This window comes from Melospiza georgiana, chromosome 6, assembly GCF_028018845.1.
Source record: "Melospiza georgiana isolate bMelGeo1 chromosome 6, bMelGeo1.pri, whole genome shotgun sequence".
Classification (NCBI taxonomy): domain Eukaryota; kingdom Metazoa; phylum Chordata; class Aves; order Passeriformes; family Passerellidae; genus Melospiza; species Melospiza georgiana.
The window spans coordinates 11,826,030-11,850,950 of record NC_080435.1 but is presented as its reverse complement, the minus strand read 5'-3'; the positions used below and the strand labels follow the sequence as shown (position 1 = coordinate 11,850,950).

At 39.8% G+C, this 24,921-nt stretch overlaps 1 protein-coding gene across 4 annotated transcripts in view; it reads right to left on the bottom strand.

Moving 5' to 3' along the window:
* Window positions 1-1,838: 1,838 nt before the first annotated feature.
* The window catches only part of PAMR1 (peptidase domain containing associated with muscle regeneration 1), a 55,394-nt gene continuing 32,311 nt past the window's right edge, over window positions 1,839-24,921 (bottom strand). For 2 of the 4 annotated variants that reach the window (XM_058026568.1, XM_058026569.1), the window contains 5 exons: window positions 9,431-9,643; window positions 7,805-7,871; window positions 5,491-5,723; window positions 3,855-4,150; window positions 1,839-2,887 (listed from right to left, as the gene is read on the bottom strand). In XM_058026568.1, coding sequence (XP_057882551.1) covers window positions 2,351-2,887; window positions 3,855-4,150; window positions 5,491-5,723; window positions 7,805-7,871; window positions 9,431-9,643 — 1,346 coding nt within the window. In that variant the 3' untranslated portion in view covers window positions 1,839-2,350. Of the gene's footprint in view, window positions 2,888-3,854; window positions 4,151-5,490; window positions 5,724-7,804; window positions 7,872-9,430; window positions 9,644-12,264; window positions 12,466-24,921 lie in introns of all 4 variants that reach the window. The other 2 variants (XM_058026566.1, XM_058026567.1) reach the window with 2 other exon arrangements.

Below are 24,921 nucleotides of genomic sequence, written 5' to 3'. Positions count from 1 at the left end.
TTCTCTTCAAGAATGTACTTTTGTGTGATATACAGCTAGTGACAGCTGTTGCTGTCCAAGCCCAGAAACTGTCTGCTGATTTGAAGCCAAATGGGGATGGGATTCAACACTGAGGAGCCGTTAGAGGATCAGTATATATTAAAATATAGTTGATCTTTAGAAAAAGAAGAGGGAGGTCTAAGGCTGGAATTAAACCAGACTTTTGCAGATCTGTTTGGACTGGACAAAACCTAAAGAGAGAAAAAAGCATTTAGAATCTCGTCTCTCTCAGCTGTAGCAGTGGAGAGCAGTAATACCATGGAAAGCAATGCAGTCATGGTGTGCTAACTGAGAACACAACCAGCTCACAGGTCTTCATAATTTCTGTTTACCATTAAATAATCCAATAATTATTTAGAGTGTAGAAACTCTCATTTAATGTAATAATGAAAGAGCTTTCTCATTTCACTCTTTATCGTGGCTGTTAGGAAGAAACACATGTTGACTTTCTGCAAAATTGTGCTTCTCCAAAACTGACACCTAATTTACTCTAAGCCATTCTGTCAGCAGGGGAGTACCACACATTCATTGGCATGGGTTCCTCCCAGCAGAGGAATGAAACACATCATGTTTTTCACATTTAATGCAGGATTTTTGTTGCTGTTGTTGCCATGCACTTTGTCGGCCAAGCATAATCTCCTGGCAGGAGAAGACAGACAAACAAGATAAAGAGAAGCAATATACTTTAATTGTAGCCCTTAAACTTTTTGATTTAAGCAACATCATGTGGTCCTATTGCCAGTGAAAACAAGGAAAGTGCAAAAGCATACACAAGTATTTCTGCCAAGAAAATAAAAAATAAATTACATGGAATGATGTCCAACACTAATTGTCCTTTTAGCAGCAGTTTTCAGATTCAAAAGTGGGTAGAAACTACTGAATGCTAAGAAACTTGTAATGAGATTTTACAGCAGCAAAGAATCAGAACTGCAATCAGACTTGCTAACTTCAAGTCGCTATAGCCATGCGATAGGCAGAACACAACTTCAGGATCTGAGTCCTTCTTGGTAAGAGCACTAAATCTTTTCATCAGATTCCCAGCCCTCACATCCAACTACTGCTGTAAGCTGTTTTGGGCACTGTAATAATTTGAATGTCCTAAAAACCCCAGAGTGTCATATATGACTTACCAAGAAATCATTATTGATGGAAGACAGTCAGTACTGTCTCTTCTTCCCAACTTTTATAGGGTTAATCCCTAGTCTTTAGCATGACTGAATAGAGAATAGAGAATGATTTAGTGTAAGAGCAGTGACTAAGGACCATGAGGACACTCAGGTGTCTCCCTGGACAACATGCCCAGTAGGAGAATCTTACTCTGATGTCAAACAGTTCAGTCTCAGCTCAAGAAAAGTGCCTGCTAAGCGTGAGACCTGGACATTATTATTACCCTGAAGAGCTACAGAGGAGTAGTTTTACCACCAATGTATGGGAACTAATGGGAACCAAAAGTTTTCCTGAAGTTTTCATAGTTCTATGAAATAATCCACTTGGAAAAAACATATTTAAAATATGTTTCGTGTTTTTATCTGTTTAGAATACAAGGTGAAAGAGAACTCCTCAGTACATTTCATTGCAGTGGTTCATGTACAATAGTAGGAATGGGTGTATTAAGAAAAAAGAATCTTGTTATTTATATTTATAAATAGTCCTTGAATTTTATGCTGATTCTGCCTTTTAGTGTTCCTGAAGAGTCCCAAGTGAGAGTGACATGCAAAGAGACAAGGGCAGTAGAGAGTTCCAAGAGTGTGACACATATAAAGCAAAAATGGATCTAAATAATGTCAGACATGAGTATGTAGGTTAAAAAAACAAACCATGGTTTATTTAAATGTGTAAAGTACTTGGGAGAGAAGAAGATTACATTGTACTATGGCAATACAGACAGCACATACCACAACAAGCTCATCCGTCATAGTGAATTCAGGCTACTCTTTCCGGACTCTTAATCCACTCAGTCACACAGATCTTTGGGAGAAGCTCACCACCAATTTCTCCAGGGAGCTCCACACTACAGATTAATTTCAGACAGAATTTACTGTCCTGTTTCTGTATGTCAGACTCAGGAGCAGAGCATCGTCCTCCCACCAGGGGAGACAGACAAAATATGGCAAAACTTCTCATGCACTAAGACCCTCTGTCATGGGTTAAGTAAAATTTGCCTGATGAAATATCTGATCCTAGGACAAATTACCAGGCTGCCTGCCTTAACCTTATCCCAGATGTGTCTCATCACTAGGATGAGAAGCGTAAAGTAGCAGAGACTGAGAGAGATATTGTGTTACAAAATGCCATTTCCAGACTCAGGTTTTTATTTCATGTTCTTCTCAATCCAGTCCTTGAAGGGAAGAGCTTTAGTGAAGCCACTGTAGAGTTCTAGGCTGCAAGTTTTATCGTAACCCCAGCTCACTAATCCCATCAGGTGCCACCTTAGCTCAGGAGATGCTTTTCCTGGCAAAGTTATGGCAGCAATCCCACCAGTTTCAGCAGGGCAAATATTAGAAAAGGCTGTGTGGTCTTGTTTGGCACAGAACATGCTGTCAGTGATGCTGACTTGTATCCCATTATCCTCATACTGTTGCTCACACAACAGTGAATCCACCATCTGAACAACTCCCATGCGGATTGTGTCATTCTTGTATCCGAGATCTTTAATGTCAGCCAGTACCTTCCAGCCAGTAACCATTATCTTTAAATCCTCTGTGGATGAAGTCAAGTCATGAGAAGATGACAAGCAAATGGGTTGAACACGACTGCTGATCCTGGCTTTGTCCAAGAGTTTTATGACAGCTATATCAGAATCAAGTAATATAGGGTCATAATTGGGATGCACTATGATGGCAGAAATCTGGAGAGGAAACACAGTAGGAAGAATTGTAGGGTTAACAGCAATGGCAGGTCAGCAGCACTCTTTCCATACTACCAACATACATTTTAGTTTATCTTGCATACTTCTCCTTTACCCCCATCTGTGGTGTTCTTCCACTCAAATGAGAAACATGCAATACATTAATAATATTGGGGCCAAACCTTTACTGCTCGTGTCCTTAATGAAATCCTATAAGAACAGATAGGATTCCTATAAGAAAATACTGTAAAAAAAAAAAAAAAAAGCAATATATTTTCTTACAGGAACAGAATGAAAAAGATGGGATTAGAGAAAGAAACTAAAAAGGGGTCAGGAGGGAAAGCATCAAGTTAATTATGATATTTTGGATAAATTCCATTAATTAACTCAGACACACACCCCAAATTTCCCCCCCAAAAGAGACACACATACCCAAATTTGCTGTATTTCTCATTTTGATTTCAGCTTTTCTAGTTCTGCTTGAAAAAATCAAATCGCTCTGGTGAGCCCAAGGTGCTATTTTTGGAGCTGGAGTCAGACACAAACTTCTTTTCAGTTTAGAGCTCTACGGCCTTGGGGCTGAGAAGTGAAATGTGCTCATGGCATCAAACCAGGATTTAGAGCACAAGTGTTTCCCTCATAAATTATGCTAATCAATTTTGACAGTAGCTGGCATCTCTTCTACATTTTTACTGGCAATATCACTCAAGACATTATGGCCCACAGAACCTGAGCTATTTTCTTAATTAGGGGTGAATGTATGAGTTGGACGGGTTTGAGGAATTCAATGAACTACAGCATAGGCCCTCCTTACGCCATTCCACTTGAGTCTCTACACATGCATTTCAAAGAACAACATGTAAGAGAGTGCATTGCCCAAAGGGTCAACGTTTTGTCCCTATACAAGACAGATGTGATCAGCATCTACCTGTGCCCATCATTTTTAACTCCTGTCGGGCTTACTCACCCTCAGGTTCTGGATGGTCTTTTCATCCCTGTCATCATCTCTGTAGAATTTGCCCAGAACCACCTTGAGCTCTGCTGTCTTGAGCACGATGGTCTTGCCCAGGTCAGTGACGCAGTGGGCTGCCACCACCACGGTGCGCTCGTTCACCAGGGCCCCGCTGCAGATCAGGATCCAGGCCCCTTTCCGAAGGCTGTTCTCCTTCACCCCGCTGGCTGTGCGATAGATGGCTGCTTGCCATGGCCACCTCATAGGGGTCACTGCCTTCTTAAGGGTGATGTTTTCTGCTTTTCCACAGACTGGGGAAACATGAAGCAAAAAGTAGGTAACATTTTCTCCCCAAAAGAATCCGAGCATTACTCTTAATTCCTTCTTAGAATGTGCCAAAAGAAACTAAACTGCAGTGATGAATATGAAGGACAGTTGTCTAATTAGCCTCTGTCTCAAACCTTCATAGGAGTATTTGATATAGCTTTTTAAAACAATATTCAACTTTTCCATTATTATCTGAATTCCTGGGCAAAGTAGGAATGTGGATTCAGAACTTGAGCAGGTGAATTTTCACAACAACCTTATCGACTTGCACTATAATGAGATGACTGCAGAAAGAAATGAAAAGAACACCCTTGATTCTTGTTTATCATAAAATTCCATAAAGCCATCAGTGCACTAAAATTCACCCTAGGCAGTCACAGTGTATTTTTGAGGCCTCTCTTGGCACAACTCTTTGCACAGGTCAGTTCATGCCGATAAGAACAGACTTGCCTTGCGACAAGAATGTTGAAGCAAATGCATCTAAATCAACAGTCATTCTGAGGAAAAGAAAAAGCTCTGCCTTGTTCTAGGAATACCTTATCCATGCTTGGACCTGGGGTAAAATCCCCTATATCATAAAAGGTTTCATTTCAGTTGAAAGAGTTACATTGCATTGTTGCATTTTTTCTTTGTGATATGTAGTGTGTGCATGTCCATAGTGAATGCGATACTTTTCAACATACATGATATGATCTCAAAGTAAAACCACAAACAAGAACAATAAAAATTTGTTTGTTGTTAAGATCTACTTTTCACGGAATGCTTGATGTCAGTAGTGGAGTTTACCAAATCTTGTGATGTTCTTACCCTAACTTACTTTGTGCACTACCTCTAGATTAGATTTTATCTAGATTTACAGTTTGCAATGTGAACTCTTCCTTAGCAGGGTTTATTAAAGGAAGAGCCTCTTTAAAATTGCAGATTCTCCCTTCTATTGCTTAAACTTTGATGGTTTTGTCAGCTGTGTGCCAAAGTATACAAATGAAAGAAAAATCCCATTTGTAGTAAATCATACAGAAAAACATGAAGTAGTAGTAGAAAGCTATTTCAAATCAGGAGAAAGACTCACTATACTTCTTGCTCAATAAAAGAGTAGAGAAATTAATGGCAAATTACAGTGCTGAAAGCCTGATCACTTTATGATCAAGTTCTACTAGTGGATAAAAAGACACATATATCCTTCAAGCTTTATTGCTCCTTTCTCCCAGCTGGAATTATAAGCAGCCTACACTGCTTTGACTCCCTAAATATCTAACATGAATGCACATCCTGTTCCCTCATTCACCCAAGAGATATGCACATTTTTTTTCCCTTGGAGACTCACTTGGAATACACACAGGGGCTCTCCCACTCCATTTTCCTGTCTTGAGGCAAGTCCTCCTGCTGCTGCCCAGGCGGCGGTAGAAGGGAGAAACGCACTCATACTGGAGCTGAGTGTGCAGGTGCTGGTACCCTGGGGGCAGTTCTCCAAATGGCAGTGCTGGCTTCTTGGTTGGATAGATTTGAAGCTTTTGCTTGCTGAATGCAGAAGAGTAAAGTTGATGCAAAGGTGTTTCTCTGTTTCAAGGCACAAAGAACACCATAATTATAATATTATAAAAGCAATCATTACCATAACTTTATCACCAGTTGTGTTAAGTATCATTTAAAATCACATAAAGTTTGCTCATGAAAGAATAAGGAAAAAACATAATTCCAGCATAGTTTAGCAATACTCCCATTTATATCCCACTATTTTATTTGCATATATCTGCACATATATATAATTACACATATGCTTATACACATCCTATTTGTGTCTGTTTTTTCATTTTACAGTTTCCAAATTGAAATCAATTGCCTCTGAATGTGGAAGTTTTTTCCATTCATAAAAGGACTGAGACACCATTTTTTAAATTAAGAAATTATACCTGAATTTGGCATTGTCATTATTAATTCTCAGTAGAAGGGAGATAGACACATCTTTTCTCTAGTGAATATTTTAATAGACAGTATTAGGAATTGATTCAGATTAAATGATGTTGCTAAAGTTGCTTGATTTGGCAATTAACAGAGATAATTGCTTTACCACAGAGATTTCATAATTTCATAATTGCTAAGCTTCCACTTAGAAATTGTACTGATTAGCTGAAACAGGGCACATAATTAAGAAATAAATATGTGCACCAGCATAGATATGGACCATAAGCTTGACTACAGTTATACTTAAATTTTTATCATTTAGAATATGTCCCTTGCTTTAATGCTTAAAAGCTCATGTCTACAAAAAATCCCCTTTTTATGCCTGAAAGATTCAGCATGAAATTAGTTTCCCTTGAGATTTCTGGTACTGCCTACATCCAGAAAAGACTTTTTTTTTTCTCATGATTACTTCATTTTTTATCACAGAGAGACACAGACACCTCCATCATATCAAATCTGTGAGGCAATACATTACAGGAAAGTAAAGTTACAAAGAACAAGAGCAATTGCAAGTCTCTTGTATTTTGGAAGAAGGATGAGAGCTGCTGTGGTCCTATTTAGTCTGCCAGGGTACCATTCCAAACTCACAGATGACTTGCAATATTGCATAATCTAGACTTTACCTCACTATTGACCTATTAAATGGAGATTCTACTTCAAGGGATTAAAAACAGTCCACAAACATGAGACGCCATCATCTCATGGCATCTTATGGATGGGAGGATATGTATGTTCTCTCAATACAGCTGGTGTTCATATCTGAAACATCAACGTCCTATATCCAAAAGTTAATAGAGAAATTTAAGAAAGAAAAATCCCCTAATGGCTACTAAAACCTCATGTCAGCTTCTCAGGGCCATCTCTACAATCATACATCACAGACGTGGAGAATGGCAGAGTGACTGGGAAGTACATGCTTGCCTTGTTCCTCAGATCTTCTCTAGCTGTTCTGGCTGTTGCCAGAGACAGGATAAAGCTTGAGCTGGTCCTTCATTCTGACCTCATATGACTGTTCTTAAGACCAAAGATGAGGACAGTTCTTGCACTGAATTGAAAACTAAATTAGTCATGTACTTCAAAAATAACCCTGAAATGAGAAATTACTACTTGGACGAAAATGAACCTGAACATTGCAACATATCTAATTCTGATGGGATTTATTTCTAGAAATCATCAGAAGGGTAAGCCCAGGAAGGATCTAATCTTTCATTCCTTCCTCCCCTCCTACTCTACTTCACCCTCTCCCTCAAACCCAGCCTATATAAAATGTGCTGTATTGCTTTGGATGGTGAAACTTACTGGGAGCAGGTTGCATTGCCATACCCTCTTCTCTCCTTGTGCTCTCCCTGTGCACTAAGATGGCACATGTTCATATTTTTCATCATTAGCCCCAAGGAACTGTTCTTAGACTGCTCTCAAGCTCACAAGCAGAATTCCAGCATCATCCTGTAGTTTGTCTGTCTCTATCTGTGCATTTCTTCCTGGCTGCCTCCAGGTTGCAACTGGCAGCCTGTGCTTAATCAGACCTCCCCTCCCAGCAGCTCTCATTGCTCAATTATCAGTGGATTTGTAGGAGTCACTGCTCAGGCAGGCCAAACACATGGAGTGAAAGAAGATGAGGGGAAAAGCAATCACATTTTTTTCTTTAAACTGTAGTTGACATATTGCATTCTCACCTTGACTGAACCTGCATTGGAAGCACTTTCTGTCTCACCAGGTCAGAGATCTTTGGCTCTCTGCAGGCTAGAAAAGATATAATGTTGCACAGTACTTTTTCACGTTCACAGCTCAAGTGCTATGGTTCATACACATTTCCAGCCTTTCCTCTCTCTAACTATAGAGGACTGGATTAAGAAAAGAGGCAGTTAAGTTATGAGCATTAATGATCCTAAAACCTAAAGCCTTGGAAAAATACTTCTTCACAGTTCACAAGATCTATCCCATTTACAACAGCGGAAGCTTCTGAACCAGTCTGCATTGGCACTTTCAGGCATGGAGGAAGTTTTTTCCATCATTCAGTGTGTCTGAATGCCACACTTGCACCACTGTGGAGGATGGTTTTGTATCAGAGCAAACTTTTCCAGTAACGGAATTATATATAAAAAAAGCTTCATGTCTATCTGTGTAGCCCCACATAGCTAATTGGCATACAGAGAAAGGCTGCAAGATATTATGCACTTCTAGGAGTCTGTTTGTGCACTTATGGAAGGAATTGGAGGCTCTGATTCAAAGGAACACTTCAGAATTACCTCAATATGTGTAAAATAACAGAAAGGAGATCTAAGATTTCTAGTTTGGCATATTCAGTTTACTTACTTTAAGATTAGGATAAAATATTCAAGTTCAATTAACTCTGCCAGGGTCTCTTTCCTGCTGCCCTGAATGGAAGAAAAGGAATCTTGCAGGATGGATTTTATCTGTATGCCTTGTTCTCTGTGTAATTTAACAATATCTAGTTCTTTGTGATTGATATATGTGTTAACCATTATGTCAGTATCACAGTAAGCATCAATAAAGATGCTTTCCACAGATGACTGCATGCTTCAGGGGGAGATTATTTTCATCTAAAACAACAGAATAAAGCAAATTGCCCAGGAGACAGACATATTTCCTTATATAATCATCATTTCAGTTTTTAAAAAATCCATATGTCAAGAAATTGTGTTTATAAAATGAATTTAGCAGTTCCCCAGCCCAAATTCATTCATTCATTCATTCATTCATTCATTCATTCATTCATTCATTCATTCACTCACTCACTCACTCACTCAGGGTTTCATACACACTTAGTAGAATAGCTCCAGGTGAAGAGCATAGGATTTAAAGGTGTGATGCATGTTTTGGTGAATACATATAATTTAATCATACTGTACAGGCTCTGCTTTTGCATTTATGACTGGTCCCATTGTTTTAAAAGGATTGTGAAAGGACAGTTATTCCCTGTGACAGCAACTGATTGTTAACAGTCTCACGAGACAATTATTTCATTCTATTTCAATTCCCTCCTGACCTTCTTTGATCTTGATCTTACGCAGGTTCAGTCCTACAATGAGGATAATAAGGGTCTTAGAGAACATTCCTTTCCCTGTTTAAAGATGGAATCTTCTGGAATCTTTGGCAACTTCTCTGTCTGAGTATAGCAGCCAGCAGAGCTGGCAAACTACAAAACTTGGTATCAGGTATCAGCCAGAGAGCTTACTCTCAGCAAATATGATCATTTGTTCAGTGCAAATGATATAAAACACAATCCAGTAAAACCATAGCAGCCTGTGTGAGTTGTGGTAAAAAAGTTTATAAACTACCTTTTATGCAGATTGGTTGCTTCCCTGACCATTCTCCATCCTCTTGGCAGGTCCTTTGTTCATTGCCACTGAGAACATACGAGTTGTTACAAAAGAAAGCAATGACTGTGCCAATTTTTGCATAGCGTCCATTCAGGAGCCCAGTGTCTTCTACTACTCTTCTGTAGCCATTGAGTGGACCACCAGGATCTGAGCAGTTTTTTTCTTCTAGAACTAATGATAGGGAAAAAAGATAGTAACCATTTTATCAGGTTCACTACATTATTTTCACCCATCAAATTGCTTGGCATTTCATTCAGATGTTACTAAACAATCTACACTTTATTAAAGATGCCTTTTCAAGACCCATCTGGGATGGCTGTTTTTGAAAATGTCAAATATTAAAAAAGAAATTATAATATAGGGATGTCTGTTTATAATACACACTTCAGTCTCACTGAAAGCATAAGAGTCTCAAATTGGTAAAAATTCTCAAATTGTTAAAACCTTAAGAAGTAGCTGACAATCCTGAAAAAGAACCTTGACTTTCTATGATGTTAATGTCCCATTAATATTAACAAGGCTTCTTCAACAGCATAAAAGGCTGCACTTAAATTATTTGCAGGAAACAGGCCTTTGGCATTCTTTTCCATTCTCTGTATTTTCAATACTTCACTGCACTTGGATATAAAAATAGACTACTTAATTTTGCTTTTATGTTTGGTTGCATTTTGTTTTCTTAGCACTGAGAGAGATATCTCAATAATCCAGGGAAATACATGAATTGAAAGAGAACATATGTATGTATTTACTGACAATAAAAGTTTAATATGAAACGCTTACTCATGCTATATTCTGCCTATAAAATCTCTTTTAGTTTCTCCTTCCCAGTATTTTCTACTTATTTTAAATTTTTGTTGTGTTTTTGGTTTTTCTGGTTTTTTTTCCTCAATAAACTTAGATTTTTGGCCTAAATCTGGAGGACAGTATTCACTATGTGATGCTAGAAGATGATTTTTCCTTTATTTTTAACTCCTCTGCTCTTTCTATTTAGCAGCTGACAAGGTACATTTTTTTCCCCTTTGGATTTCACCTCAGTTTTCCTGTCAGGACAACACTAACATGCAATCCTATTCAATTTCTCTGCCTGGTGCCTCAGCGCATGATAACCAGTGCACATCTAGTTCAGACAGCTGGTGTTGGTGCTGCTCACAGAGTGCCCAGAGGACTGGGACATATCAATTGACCCAAAATTACCTCTTCATATCAGTGCTTCAGAGTTGGCTGCCTGCTGAGCCTCAGCTCACAAAAGCACCAACATATAAAAAAGCACTCAGACATTTATTTAAATTGCTGCGAAATCAGCACAGTTACAGTGCAAAGGTATGCCCTGTCCTGTCACAAAGTCATACCTTGTGCCACCAGATAAAGCCCAGCTCAGCAAAGCGTGTGAACACACAGCCAGCCATAACAATGCCACTCCAATGAAGAGCATGTGCTTTTAACAGTGAGTATAGCATTCAAGCCAAGTCTATATTTCAGTGTTTTCTTTGCAAGCATAGGATTTTAGTATATGCTGAAGGCTATATATGTATTTAAATACTTTTCCACAAGTTATATTTAGTAAACAAGGATTTCTGAACCTCCTCTCCATCAGGAGAAAGGGGAAAGCAGAGCCCTGTCTCCTTTTTATTTGGCTCCATTTTCCTCCTGTGTACCTCTACAGGCTCTCTCAGTTGTGAACCATAAGTGACTGATAACTTGATAGCAGCTAAAGACTACAGAGAATCCCCCACAGAATAATGCTTTATTTGCAAGTTGCTTTCTGCACTGATGGCTGGCCTGGAGGCATCATCTGATCACCACAGTGCCTGTTTCCAAAAGCTTGACCATGTAAGTCACTTAAGGCCTTCTCCTATTTCAGTACTTTGACAGTAATTTTCTCCTTCCTTAGGCTCAGGGTTATGACCTTTTTGATTTATTAAAAACAAAGAGAAAATATCTGGGAAGGAGAGACCTAGCAGTTCCGTGACTGCCAAGTCTAGAGACAGCTCTTTCTATAGATCTTTAGCCAGGGCCATCATGCAGCAGGGACTTGGCATGACCTTGACATAACATTTACTGCAATTGGAGACCTCTCTAGATAGAAGAATACCTATTGCTTCCTCTTTCAAATGAACTTATTTGTTTTAGAGCACTCCCCCCAAAATGTACATTGTTTGACATAACACACTTAGAAAACACTTTATCAATTGAAACAAATTATTCTGGAATACAAAAATGAAATTATGCAATGCAAATCAACTAAAGGAAATTTAAAGTCTCTTTGGATGTCGAGAAGGAATTTTACAGCTGAACCAATGTGAATGGTAGGCATGCCATCCTGCACAGTCAGAATCAATGGAAGTTTCTTTTACATAAACTTCTATGTAGGATAGGAATTGAAATAAGAGTCTAGTGTTCACACAGTAAGCTCCTATTCACCTGCACAGAGTGCACCAGGCTTCTGCAGAGAAAGTGTCAGACACACAGAGTAATGGAAGTAACTATTCATTGTTGCTCTATGTCCCTCACTTGGCTTTGGTCCTAGACATTTTCTATGTGTAAGAAGACTTTGAGGTTATTAGTTTTCAGTAAAGTGATGTTTCAGTCAGACCTTTATATAAAAAAGTCTTGCAGGCTGGGGTTCCAGCAGAGTAAAATAAGAATTCCTACTGCTTCTTAAAGGCAGGAAGACAAAAGGACATGTTATGTCACAGACCTACCAAATTTCAAGCAAGAAATTGATAGTCTAGTTTCATGGGAATACATTGGCCAAAAGATTTGAAAAGAATTAAAACTTAAAGTGACCTTACCACATTGAGGATGATGTGTTGACCAAATCCCATCAAGCTGACAGTAGGCAACACGGCTGCCTTTTAAGCTGTAACCTGCGTTGCACTTGAAGTAAACCCGGGCCCCGTATTTAAAGTCATCTCCTTCCACAATACCATGAGCAGGAGCACCTGGAGTCCTACACATCACCACTGACAGTTCAGATATTTCAAAAAAATCCACTTTATTACAAAAACAGGACTGTGTTAGGATGATTCTTTACTTAGAACATAGAAAAACCAATTACAATGGACCAATTACAAAAACCAATTACAGGAGTCAAAATTAAAAGACCAGTATATGCTGATCTTTAGAAAGTTGTTTAGACATCAGCTCTACACAAACTTATATCCCACTTTTCAAAACCTGTCTACATCATAAAGTTCAATAGGATTACTCTGAAGTGTCACATGATCATAAATGTGCATAAATGTTTGAATTATTAGGGCTCATTTGCTTGGAATATTAGTACTTGAAATACTTTCCATCTTAACAAGGGTTTTGAATGAGCTACCATGCATGGTCAAGAAATAAAATCTAGATCCTTAAAAGCCTTATACTGAATTTCTTTCAAATACCTCTTTATATTTTATATAGATTTTCATATAACATTTCAGAAATTATAAAGCATCATTATTTGTGTAAATCAAACATTAACACAATTACATTTAAAAGGAACCTTGATATTTACTAAACTGGGATTTTTACCATTTCCACAGGATATTGGGAAAATACAGATGATGTTCTATATAATTACTGCAAGTAGTAAATATTAAATTAAGCATCAAAAGCAAGATTTCTCTGACAGCATCAAGCCAATCATGCTAAGGTCCACCCAGCACATAAACCTGTCCAATTGTGGTAAACAATAGATTTGAAGGAAGGACTATAAAATCAGAACAAGCATCTAGAATATTTTGCTGGCATAATCTGTCAAGCATTCAAAAGTCTGAAGCTCAAGGACTCCCGGAACTACAATGGCATTTTTGGTTTAACATACCGTACTGATAATTTTTTAACATTTATTTGTCTTAGTATTTTCTACACTCAATCACATACTTGGTGTCCACAATATCCTGTGGCAATGAGTTCTACAAAGTGCAAAAAGTCCACTGCCTTCTTTAGTTTTGTTTCTAGCCTGTCATCTGATAATTTTATTTGATGCTGTACTTTCTTCCTTATGAGAGGCAGAGAATGTCCATGCCTTATTAACCTTCTCCAAAGCACTTTTTAAGGCCAGTTTCCTGTATGTAGAAATTAGGTATATTTCTGTAGGTAATGTAGGAAACACGTGGTTTATTATCTACACAGTTACCCATCACTTTTGGCTTTGCCTGGGCCATTCATTGTGAAAATCTGCATGGGAGAAGATTCAGTGCAAGACATAGATATGCATATGGGTTTTTTACCTACCACCTGTGGTACTCTGCTGACAATAGATAGATCAGTTCTAAAGAGATCATCCCTACTTTATGCTTTTAGAATTTGACTTTTCTGTTTTGCCTCATAGCCAGTTGCTTGCTAACCTGCAGCCAAATTTTTATCCTTAAAACTTTCAGAGGAAAACTTTGAAGTCATTTGCTCTGTAATCCTTACACAGAGCCCACATAAATGAATCCATGTATATGGACTGTGGACCATCCAATGATTCACATAAAGAAAACATCAAACAATGAGCTGGAAGAATCATTTGTGCACTAGTGAGTAAAGATTTTGGCAAGAAAAACTGTCTAACAATTAAGCATTAGAGTGAGGCCTGGACTATTATGCTCCTAATCAAATCATGTCCAGTTAGGGGAGGTCAGCATTTCCTCTTGGCTACAAGTATTCTTCATTAATGTCATCACTAGCAAAAGAATAATGAGAAAAATTTTTAAATTAACTCCTAATCCTTGATGTTATGTGAAATATAGACACACACACACACACACATATATATATATATGTGTACATGTGGATATGTGTACACATAAGCATGTAGATAAATGAAACATAAATAATAGGAACATAGAATTTCTAGGTGTTTTAAGTTCTCAGAATACTCATCTTCCCACTCATGATCTCTGTATTCCCAGTCACTCCCTCCATATCTTTCTCTGAGCAGCCATTCATTTCCCTGCATTTACATTTCTTTCTTTCAATGTAAAGTCACATTCAGCTTATCAAATGAGAAAACTAGACCAACCATCTGTGCACCTCTCAGACTTCTACTTTTTGTCATAAATACAGGTTTTCTGTTTTGCTTATGGTCCAGTTGAGCTCTGCAGAATAAATATTTTGGTGCTTTTGTGTTCTCAGTCCATCCTGGAAAAAAATGTCACCAAGCTACACTTGCTTTCTAACTATCAGTATCTGTCCTTGTTCACTCCCTAAGTGCTGAAGAGATTTAGTTTCTCATCCTTTTGATTTGTTTGCTGCCAGACTTTCTTTAGATTCTCTGCACTCCTGGGAGCCAGCTGGAACAATTCTGTTTTATTTATGATGTAAATTCAGTATTTCATACACAGATTCATTTAATACTGAACCATGGACTAGAGCAGAGGACATGGAGGCAGAAGGTCATGAGATCTAATCATAGCTAAAGAAATGTGGTGATAGGTAGGTTGCTTCATCTGCTGCATGTGACAATTGAGAGCACCCCTTTCATCATAGGGATGTCACAAGCATTAGCTCATACCCACTTGTGTCACAGAGCCACTGTAGGGTTTCTCTGGTGGCAAACACCTTAGCATTATTAATAGATGTGTCCATTTTGTTACCCATGCCTCTAGTACTGGTTGTCTGTTCTCTTGTTACACAGGGATGAATTTGCCGCTGGAGACAGAGCCACTCCATTAATTTTTTCCTATGGATCATTTTTAATCTCATTCTTTCTCTCTACAAATTAAATGTGGTTTTGAATCTTGAGATGTTCCCTGCATCTCAGTCCCACAGCTGAGCTCTGTGTTTCCAGTGATATTATCTACTGTGAAAGTCTCATACAGTTACTCTAGTGCCTGCTTTTACTGCTTTGGTTTGAACTCTATAGGTTTTTTCTTCTTCAGTTTGACTTGCCTTTTATCCCTTTCACCTAATGTGTTTCAGGGAGCTCTTTTCCACCTTTTCCCTTTACTTGTGAACACTTCAGGCAATGGAGTTTTGTAGAGTTATTATGAAGGGAGTCCTAGCCCCCATGTGTTTCATTCAAGTCTATCTTATTTTTTTGTGGATAGCTTCCCATCAAGAGTGAATTTGACTGGTTCTTACATCTTTCAGAATGGGCAGTGTATTTCATTGAATTTTCAGACAACCTTCTTTGTTTGAGATATTTTATTGAAGTCTTTCTATATTCTCTCCTGGTGTACAACTAAATCCAACTCTCCAACAGACATTTCTCAGAAGTCAAGAAGAAAGTAAAAGAACATTTTGTAAATGTCATTCATACCTAGCTCTGCCCTCTGGATACACACTAGTCATAAAATCCAACCACATGATCTGACCCACTTCTTTTCAGGTTCTAAGCTTTCTAAGGTATTTGATATGATTTCAGATTCCCTTACTTAGGCAGGATGGACTGAGAATTTTGAATATCACTCCTCATTCTGTGCATGATCCAGCAGAGAGGGCTGGGTCCCCCTCACAGCTCTCACTCACCTCCAGCCACCCCCATCCCAGCTGTACCTGTGCCTGGTCTAGCCTGACTGCTGCAGCACAGACAGGGCTATGAGATGTTTGGACAGCATTTCCTTGGGAAGGACATGGTGGGATGGCCAGGAGCACTCCAAGAGCTTGAACCATTCCTAGGCCACTAGTTAGACTGCTCTGCTCCACATGAAAAAACCCAAACATTCCTACTGCCCTCTGACTCTGGCTTCCTGCCCTTGGGACAAATTGGACGTGTCAAGCGTTCAACCTCTGCACCTTCCTCTTGGACCAAACCCACCAGGAACCCAGAAAATGGACTAGATGTCTACAGAATTCTACTAAGAGGTGGTAATGGACAGCCAAATATGAAAGACATTCAAGTTCTGTCAAAAAACATCTGAGCACCCCAGAGACTCCATGAGGGCCAGGCTGATCTCATTCTTCCTGCCAGGATGTCATCAGATCTACAAAGATCCAGGTGAATTTAAATCTAGAAAGGTAAAACTAATGTTGGGGAAAAATAATCCTGAAAGTGATTAAGAGCTAAGAATGACCAGCCTGCTCATGCAAAAGTTAAAAACTATCATGATTGAAAATGTAAGAAAGAGAAAGGATACATTAAAATGTTTAAAGGAGGACAAAGAAGTATATTCAAGCAGGATAAAATTAGAAACAGGATAATTTTAACTCCAAAAAAAAAAAAATTAAAAGTCTCCTTGACAAATGTTGGAAAGGCATAGTAGGATGTAAGTAGAAACTTTATGATTCTTGTCATTTGAAAACAGAAACTCCAGATTAAAAAAATGGAACAGAAATGTAAGGAACAGAGCAACACCAGCAAACACATCATGAGCAGAGAGATTTTTGTTTGTTTTAATTTTTTCCTTATTTTGCTACACAGTGTTGTTTCTGGGAAGTTCCACAATTAATCTATACAGCCATGTAGGTAACCTTTGCCACTTTAGGGTTTGAGGTGAATTTTGGCTTATACTAATCTCTGTACAGTTCATAAGAGAGCAAAGTAGGAAGGTATATGAATGGGTTGTTACAAGCTCCTCTGGCAGAAATGCTCAGTTGTGACAGAGCAGCTGTTAGATAATAAAAAACAGAGCTGCCTCAAGTGTTTATATCACAAACTCACACATTCCTGATAAAACTTATAATACTTCTTGCCTTTTACTTTGGTCTCTTGGGAAAAAGAAAACAATTTCTGGCCCATATGAAACATTAAAATAGCTTCACATTTCATGGATAGCTTTCCTCAGTCTGAGAAAAACTTGACTAGAGGAACAGTGAGTTCCTGAATTTTTAAGTAAAATATTCTATTATTAATAATAACAGTACAAATTCCTTTCCCTTTTAAATTATATGTAAGAGACATTCCTTAGATCAAAATTATCTGCCATTTAGAAATAGTCTTCAGGCTCATTTTATCACCAGTGAGATAAATTATATGATCTCTTGAGCCACACTTTTCTCTCTCCAATATCCTTCAAATGCTGCCTGATGGAATTGTCATTTGCTTTTGTCCCAGTCTCTTCATTAAATGAACACTATTTTTTTCTGCTGCCTTCCTCTCACCCACTTTGTTAAATAATACATATCCCTTCATACATATAATTTATTATCTCTATATTCTGCACAATCTTTCAATAATATATTGCATGCCTGAAATAAATCTAATTTCTCATTGCTGGTACTAATAAAAGGTTTATATTTCCCTTTTTGTCCCTCCCTGAAATTAGGTGCAAGAGCTTGTATGGAATTTTGCTCTTAATTTGCTTACAAAATATTTTAATATTGCTACTTGCATATTCCCAAGTCAGAGTTGGCTTTCAGGCTGAGCTGTGCTAATGTATATAGCACATTTTGCCTATGTAGTATAGCTCTGAACATTTTTTATAAAATTATTGCATGGTTTGGGTTGGAAGTGATCCTAAAGATCATCTAGTTCCAACCTCCCTGCCATAAGCAAGGTACCTGCCATTAAAGCAGGTTGCTCAAAGCCCCATCCAGCCTGGCCTTGAACACTTCCAAGGATGGGGCATCCACAGATTCTCTGGCCAATCTGTGCCAGTGCCTCACCACCCTCACAGTAAAGGATTCCTTCTTGATATCTAACCTAAATCTACCTTCCTTCTGCTTAAAGCTATTCTCCCTTGTCCTACCACTATCTGCCCTTGTGGAAAGTCTCTCTCCAGATCTCTTATAGCCCCCTTCAGGTACTGGAAAGATGCTGTAAGATCTTTCCAGAGCCTTCTCTTCTCCAGGCTGAACAACCCCAGCTCTCTCAGCCTGTTCTCATAGGAGAGGTGCTCCAGCCTGATCCTCTTCCTTGCCCTCCTCTGGACTTGTTCTAACATGTCCACATCCTTCTTGTGTTAGGGGCCACAGAGCTCTTCTAGGTGCTTGTAATGTTGCTTTTGCATAAGCTGTGCTGGTGTGCTCAGGAGGCCAAACACTGAAAATGGTCACAGAAACTGCACGTAGTAACCAGCAGGGGAATAAGAGCAGCTTCTGCTGTTAGGAATCCTAGCATCTTTCTGCAGAAAAACAGTTGTGGACTTAGGCTGGAACCCCTGGGGCCACCATGCCACCTAAGCCATCCTAATGACTGTCAGAGAAAGCCTGATAGACTGAAACTGAAGAAATTGAAATAACTATCCTCAAAAAGAGGACATTTTGTCTGGAGGAAGCCTAAATTACGTTCTGTTCCCCAGTGAGTGCTGTCATTACCCTGCATGCTGCTAAAAGTCACAGCAGCCCCTGAGCCAGAAAAACGCCTGCACAGGGATCCTGAGCATCAGGATTTGGATCTGAGCTTTGGATTTTTCATGGTTTCACAGCAGTGCCCAACAAGTGCTCTGGAGCTAGAGGACCTAGAAGCCTGAAAAATGTGGCTCCAGGATCCTGTTGCTGGAGGGAGCACAATATGCAGAGGATGTGGAAGTGACTTTTTTTTCCTCTCTGTGATTAAGAAAACAAAACTGAAAGGAAAAATACAACAGATTATACAAATTTCTTTGAAATTTACTGTTATGAAACCATTCTAACAGAAAACTCCCAGCCAGCTCCACCTACATGCACTTCATACAGCTCACTGGTATTTGCAAAGGCTGCCTACAGCCAAGCCTGCTAAAGTCAATAGTGGCAAATCCCATCCTGTTTGCCATTTTGAGTGTAAGTCTGATTTGATCAAATTATTTTCCTTGGCTTAAGTTTTGTTTAGAGGGCAAGCCTGATTCCCTGAGTATCATTACATAACAGGAATATCTGTTTTTCCAAAAATTTTATAACATTAGCATATTGGAATTTTACTATTGGAATTTTACTCCAGCATGGAGTTATCAGGTGATTAACCTGAAGGCAAGCAGAGGGTGACTGACAGAGCTAGGAACAGTTCTGTTATCTCCTGACATTCTTACTACATTTACACTTAAACTGACCTGACTTTGTGCAGAAGTCAGCAGTAATTATTATAACATTCAGTAATCAACAAACTGTTATCAGCAGCAGGGTTTTGTCCAAAGGAGGTGGAGCCATATGGGAGCAGATAGTCCAGAGTGTCTGAACACAAAGCATGTGAGTTAAGGAGGGACCCAGCCATGAGCAGCTCAGCAGCTAGTGCTGGATATTGTGAATCCCTTTGCAAAGCCCCATGTGTAAAGAGCTCTTCTGAATTCAGACAACATCTGTAGTCTTCACTCAAAACAGAGCTTATTTCCTAATGTTGGCCCACGAGCTCTGTCGGGTCCATGTCTCTGATGTCAGTCCAAATCTCTGATACCATTTTTTCCTGTGCTTGTCCCTTCTCTCCCCAGCATGCATCCACAAGGTGAGGACACTTCAGGTTCTCACAAGGTTTGCCAGCAGAGAAGAATTGCCATGGGGGAGGACTCAGATGGTTCTCCAGAGACATCCTCCTTTGGCAGCTTGGCATAGCAGCCAGAGATGGTTAATGCCTAACACAGGAGCCCACAGAGACTAACTTTAGCCAAAAGCATAAGGATATTGGCTGTCAAAATATTTTTAGAATGGCTGTATCCTCCAAGAGGGAATGAGGTGAGGGATTCCTGGAGGCCATGGCTCAGAGTGCTCAGACCTGCTTTTCTACTGCTTCTCTTAAGTAGTGCACAGGGCTTTCAAACCAGCATATGAGTTTGGCAGTGGATTTGATACAATAATCTGCATTGGGAGATGTCAGGGTATCCTGCCATCCTGAGGCAGTGTGGCTGTGCATTCTTCTCTGCTCATTAGAGACCTTCTTGTATTAGGTCACACACAGTATGAGGCAGGAACCCTGCCTCCAGACTGATTCTTTAGGAGTCCCAGTGCTCTTGTCTGGCTCCTGTCTGCCTTCAAGGTTCTCTGCATGCTGGGATCATGGGCATATCATAAATCTGCTCGTAGCATCATAGGGTTTGTGAGATCCTGTAGTGCCTCATAGAGCAAAATGTGTAAACTGTGGTGGGAATGTCCTGTGACACTGCTGACACTCTCTCTGAGCCTACAATTGTTTCAGCACAGGCTTTGTTTCTACAAGGAGCTCAACTCAAAGTGATGATACTTATACTCAGGGAAGAGCCTGGCATCTTCTGATGCTGTTCTCAAGAGCAACTCTCAGCTCAACATCTCCTGAATAAATGGAGCAAACACTGCAGGATCCAGCATAAAGAAGCTAACATTCTTTCACCACCTCCCTGAACATCCCACCTCTCTTGCACTGGAGAGCACTGATGACTAAGAATCCACACGAAGGAGCCCAGCTGTTCTGCTCCAGATTCTGGCAAGAGCTGGATGTGAATGGGAGCCAGAGAGGTTTGATGGCATTAACTTTGCAACGTGATCTTCATTCTTCCCCACAGCAGGAACAGACTGCTGGGAGCTGAACAGCTTTGGAGGACAGGTGGTCTTGGTCAGGACTCTGAAGAAAATGCTTTCTGGGGGTGGTGTGTGTTTACACGGGCTGTGTCTGAGGGGGCTGGTGATGACTAGAATGCTCGCTTGTCTTCTCTGACTCCACTCAAAACTTTTACTTTTTGGAGCTGACAGGCTCTGCACTTTAGATGAAAAAAGAATGTGGCTGCAACTTTTAGAACCAGAAATTAGATGGGGGTGAACAAGGAAAGCCAAGAGTGCTAAGGTTTGGATTGAAAACTAAATTTTTTTAAGCAAGACTCTCATAGCAGAGAGCAAATGATTGGAAACACCACAGTAGATCCTTTACAGGAAAGGGCATGGAAACTAATGTGATCAAAAGGTGTTCACAGGGATGGCAGTGTTTTCTGAACAGCTACAGCCACATATCAGAGGAGCTCTGCTCTACTTGGTCATGCCTGTCACCACAGACTCAGCAAGGAGTGGATGAGGCTCTAGGCAGGGGCCTCAGAGGTACCTCAAGCCTCTGTGTTACCACAAGCACTTATTCAAGTCTAGGCTCCACAGAAGTGCTCATGTCATGGTGATTTTAGCAATAGCTAAAAAAGCCAGTATCCCTCAGGAACTTGGCCTTTAGTATCAAATACAAGTCCTGAAGGAGTAACAATCATTCCCCAAAAGTGTGAGCGTGCATTACAGCAGCCTCCATTTAGGTTTTTGGCAAGGGATGATTTTTGATAAACTGTCTCTGCCCTCAGTCACTTGTGTTTCAAAAGAGAGGAAACACTCTAACCTTCTTCATGGCTCCTGTGATGTCCCAGGATACATCCTCCCAGTTCTGTGCCCAGCTTCTGCCACAGCTCATGCAGAAGTGCTGGGACAAGCTATTCATTACAAAGGTCTTTGGCCTTAATTTATTCCCCATGAAAGAGTCCTGGAAGTTCAAATCACCTCTCATTGTTGCATTTTGTCAGTCCCCACATTAATCTTGGAAATGTCAAAGGAAATCATAAAAAGAGTGGCTGATCAACCAGCTCCAAGAACCAGAGAGTAGGTTTCCAGTCCTGCTCTCTGGGCCTCCTTGCTTTTGCAGTAGTTCCACCAGCTAGGAATAATTACACAAAATTATGACGTAATTCCTACTGAAAACCAAATCTTTTCATTCCCTTCCAGCCAATTGGAAGTTGCCCCTGATGTTTTCTAACTCCCTGCCTCTGTGAATGAGACCGTATCCATGAGAAAATATGCTTGGATCACTCACTGTGATTTATTCATCCGGAGGCAATTTGGAGGCTGTTGCTTACAATTAGCCACTTGATCTTTATCAGCATTGTTCTTAGCCCTTAGAAGGCTGTGTCTCTGGATACAACCTTTCCGGTACTTGGATGGCCTATTTAATTACACAACTGGACCTGTTTGTGCATGGGATACTGGAGTGAATGAAATCCTAACAATCCTCAACATTCATTTTCTCTATCAGTAGCAAGAACTAATATTTACCATAAGTTCTCTAATGTGTCCCTTGGAAAAAATCACAATATCATCCTGCAGGGGAGAGCACTGTCTGCTCAGGGGGAAGATTATAGGGCAAGAAGCAGGTGTGCTTATTATTACATCAAATTACAAATGAGAGAGTAAATAATCCTGAGGTGTTTCATTGTGGAAATGTCATCTTTCCAAATAAACAGGGACAAGCCCAAGCAATACTGGATGGAAAAGGCACTCTAAACAAATGCATATTGCTATGAAAAAATGTTTCTGAAGGTGCATTAACTGAAACAAGAGAAGAATATATAATGATTCACCTTGGCATAGCTGACAAAATATTTTATTCAGCCTTTTGCAGGGATCTGAGCTGAATTTCATACAGGAAGTAAGATCTGGCATTGCCCATTTTAGAAAAAGAGATGGCAATTACCAAGCGCTGAGATGAGAGCATAGGGAAAGGAAGTGAAGGGAACTGAAAAGCAGAAGAGTACTAAGGAAGTAGCAAGACAATTTGATTGGCTGTGAAATGCACTTTCTGAGCTCATGAAAGAGCCCAAGTGGAAAGTGGGAGTCGTAAGAAAGCACAAGTGGGATTCTGCCTGGTCAATTTTGTCATCATTCCTGCCTCCTGGGGCCATTCTGCCTTGGCAGTGTTTTTGCATCACCAGCAAACAGCATGGAAGACCATGCAATGATTCCCATGAAGGGAAGTGTGTAAGGCAGTTGCCTCAGAGGTGTTTGAGTGTATAATCCTCAAGGAAGAACAAAGCCTCTTAATGAATTTGGAGGGAGGGGGAAGGGAAAGAACAAAACTGTAAGCATTGAAGAATGCTGATTATTTCAGCAAACTTTCACCATAGTTTTAAGGTTACCCCAAAGCACTGCAAGAGCTGCAGTCTGTATGCTTGCACCCCAGAAGTACAAACAGTGTATCAGCAGTCTTCAGAGACAACTGAACAGAAGGGCAGGAGAGGGAAGAAAGAAAAAGCAAAGTTGTATTTTGGGAGGGCTCCTGCAAATGAAGCTTACGACGACGTGTTTTCAGGCCATAGACACTAGAGAGAGGCCAAGCAGGAACAATTATGACCTATTTTGTACTTTTCTTAGGGCTGTGCTTTGTTTTGGGAGGGTTAGCAATTGCATACAACCCATCACTGTATTCTGGAGAGGTAGGTTTGGTGTTGGCATCTGTTGTAGGGAGTGGGTGGTTGTTGAGTTTGGGGATCTCCTTTATGTCTTTGGTGTTGTTTATGATTTATTTGGGTGGAATGTCAGTGGGTTATGCTTATTCTTTTTCTTTAGTGGCAGATTCTTTTCAGAGACTTGGGGGGATTGGTTGTGATGGTGTGGGAATAGTTTTAGTTCTTGGAAGTAGTTTTTGGGGGAGTTTACTGAATGCTGATAGTTCGGGGTACCTGCTGTTGATAGTGGGATATGTTTTCTGTTCAATCAGATTTTAGTGGTGTAGCTATGTTTTATTCTTGCAGGGTGAGGATAGCTTTGGTGGGGCTGTTACTAACTTTATTTGTTGTTTTGGAACTTGTGTGAGGGTTATCTGACAGGGTCATTCAAGCAGTTTAAAGGTAGAAATCAGAGAATAGTTTAATGTAAAATACCAGCTTGGGGAGCTGGAGATAAAGGTTTAAGTCCTTTTTTTCTGAGGTGATTTGTGGAATTCTAAGAAGAGGTATAGTCTTCACTCATTGGTTCAGAAGACCAATGTTTTTTCTAAATTATTAGAGTATTTTTAGAAGTTGAGTATTTTGTTTTTCTAGGGGTCCAGTAATAGGGAAGAGGATTAGGAGGGTGGTGAAGTAGGTGAGGGAGGCTATCTGGCCAACAGTGATGAATGGTTGATAGAGACAAAGATCTCAAATCTATAATCTACTCTGGGCCCTTCTCTCAGTTCTTCTAACTACAAAAACCCCAAAAGTTACATCTCCTGACACTCAGCTCAGAGGCAGAAAGCATCTCCATCAGCAAATTAGCAACTGTGTTCCATCCCCCTACTCTGTGACCTTTGGAAAAGGTGGGGGTGAGCTTGAAGTGTGCCAGTGGTGCAGACTGGTTTTTGAGCTGCAGGCAGTCATTATGTGCTGAAGAGCTGGTTTATGCCATGCATTACAGGAGGCTTTTCAGAAAGACTCAGCCTCCTCAGTGATTCAGTGGTGAAATGACAGGCAAAAGTATCTTTGTCCCATCCAGTGTGGGGAAAATGCCTGAGATGTAGCTTGGTCCAACCTGTCCTCCTGACACTGATTCATCCTTCCACATGGCAAGCCATACCAGGGAGAATCCTATGAATGGTTTTATCTCTAAGATGTCTTAGCAGGTTGAGGAAAAAGTTCAATATTGTTTTGATGTGGGCAAATAGAGATTGCTATGAATATATTTAATGTAGTTTAGAAATACACTTCTTTTCCTATGCAGGCCTATCCTTGGATAGATTGCATTTACAAAGAGACAATTTCTTGTTTATTTAGATGTTGGTTATGCCTGGGGCTGTGCTCTGGGCAGAATACCATGGAGTTTTACTAGATATGTTTCACTTTCTGAAAAACTAAAAGAATTGTCTAGTTAATTGACACTGAGAAAATAACAAAGCAACAAAAGGAGTTGTCAGTAAAGCAGAGGTTCTGTCTCTTTCA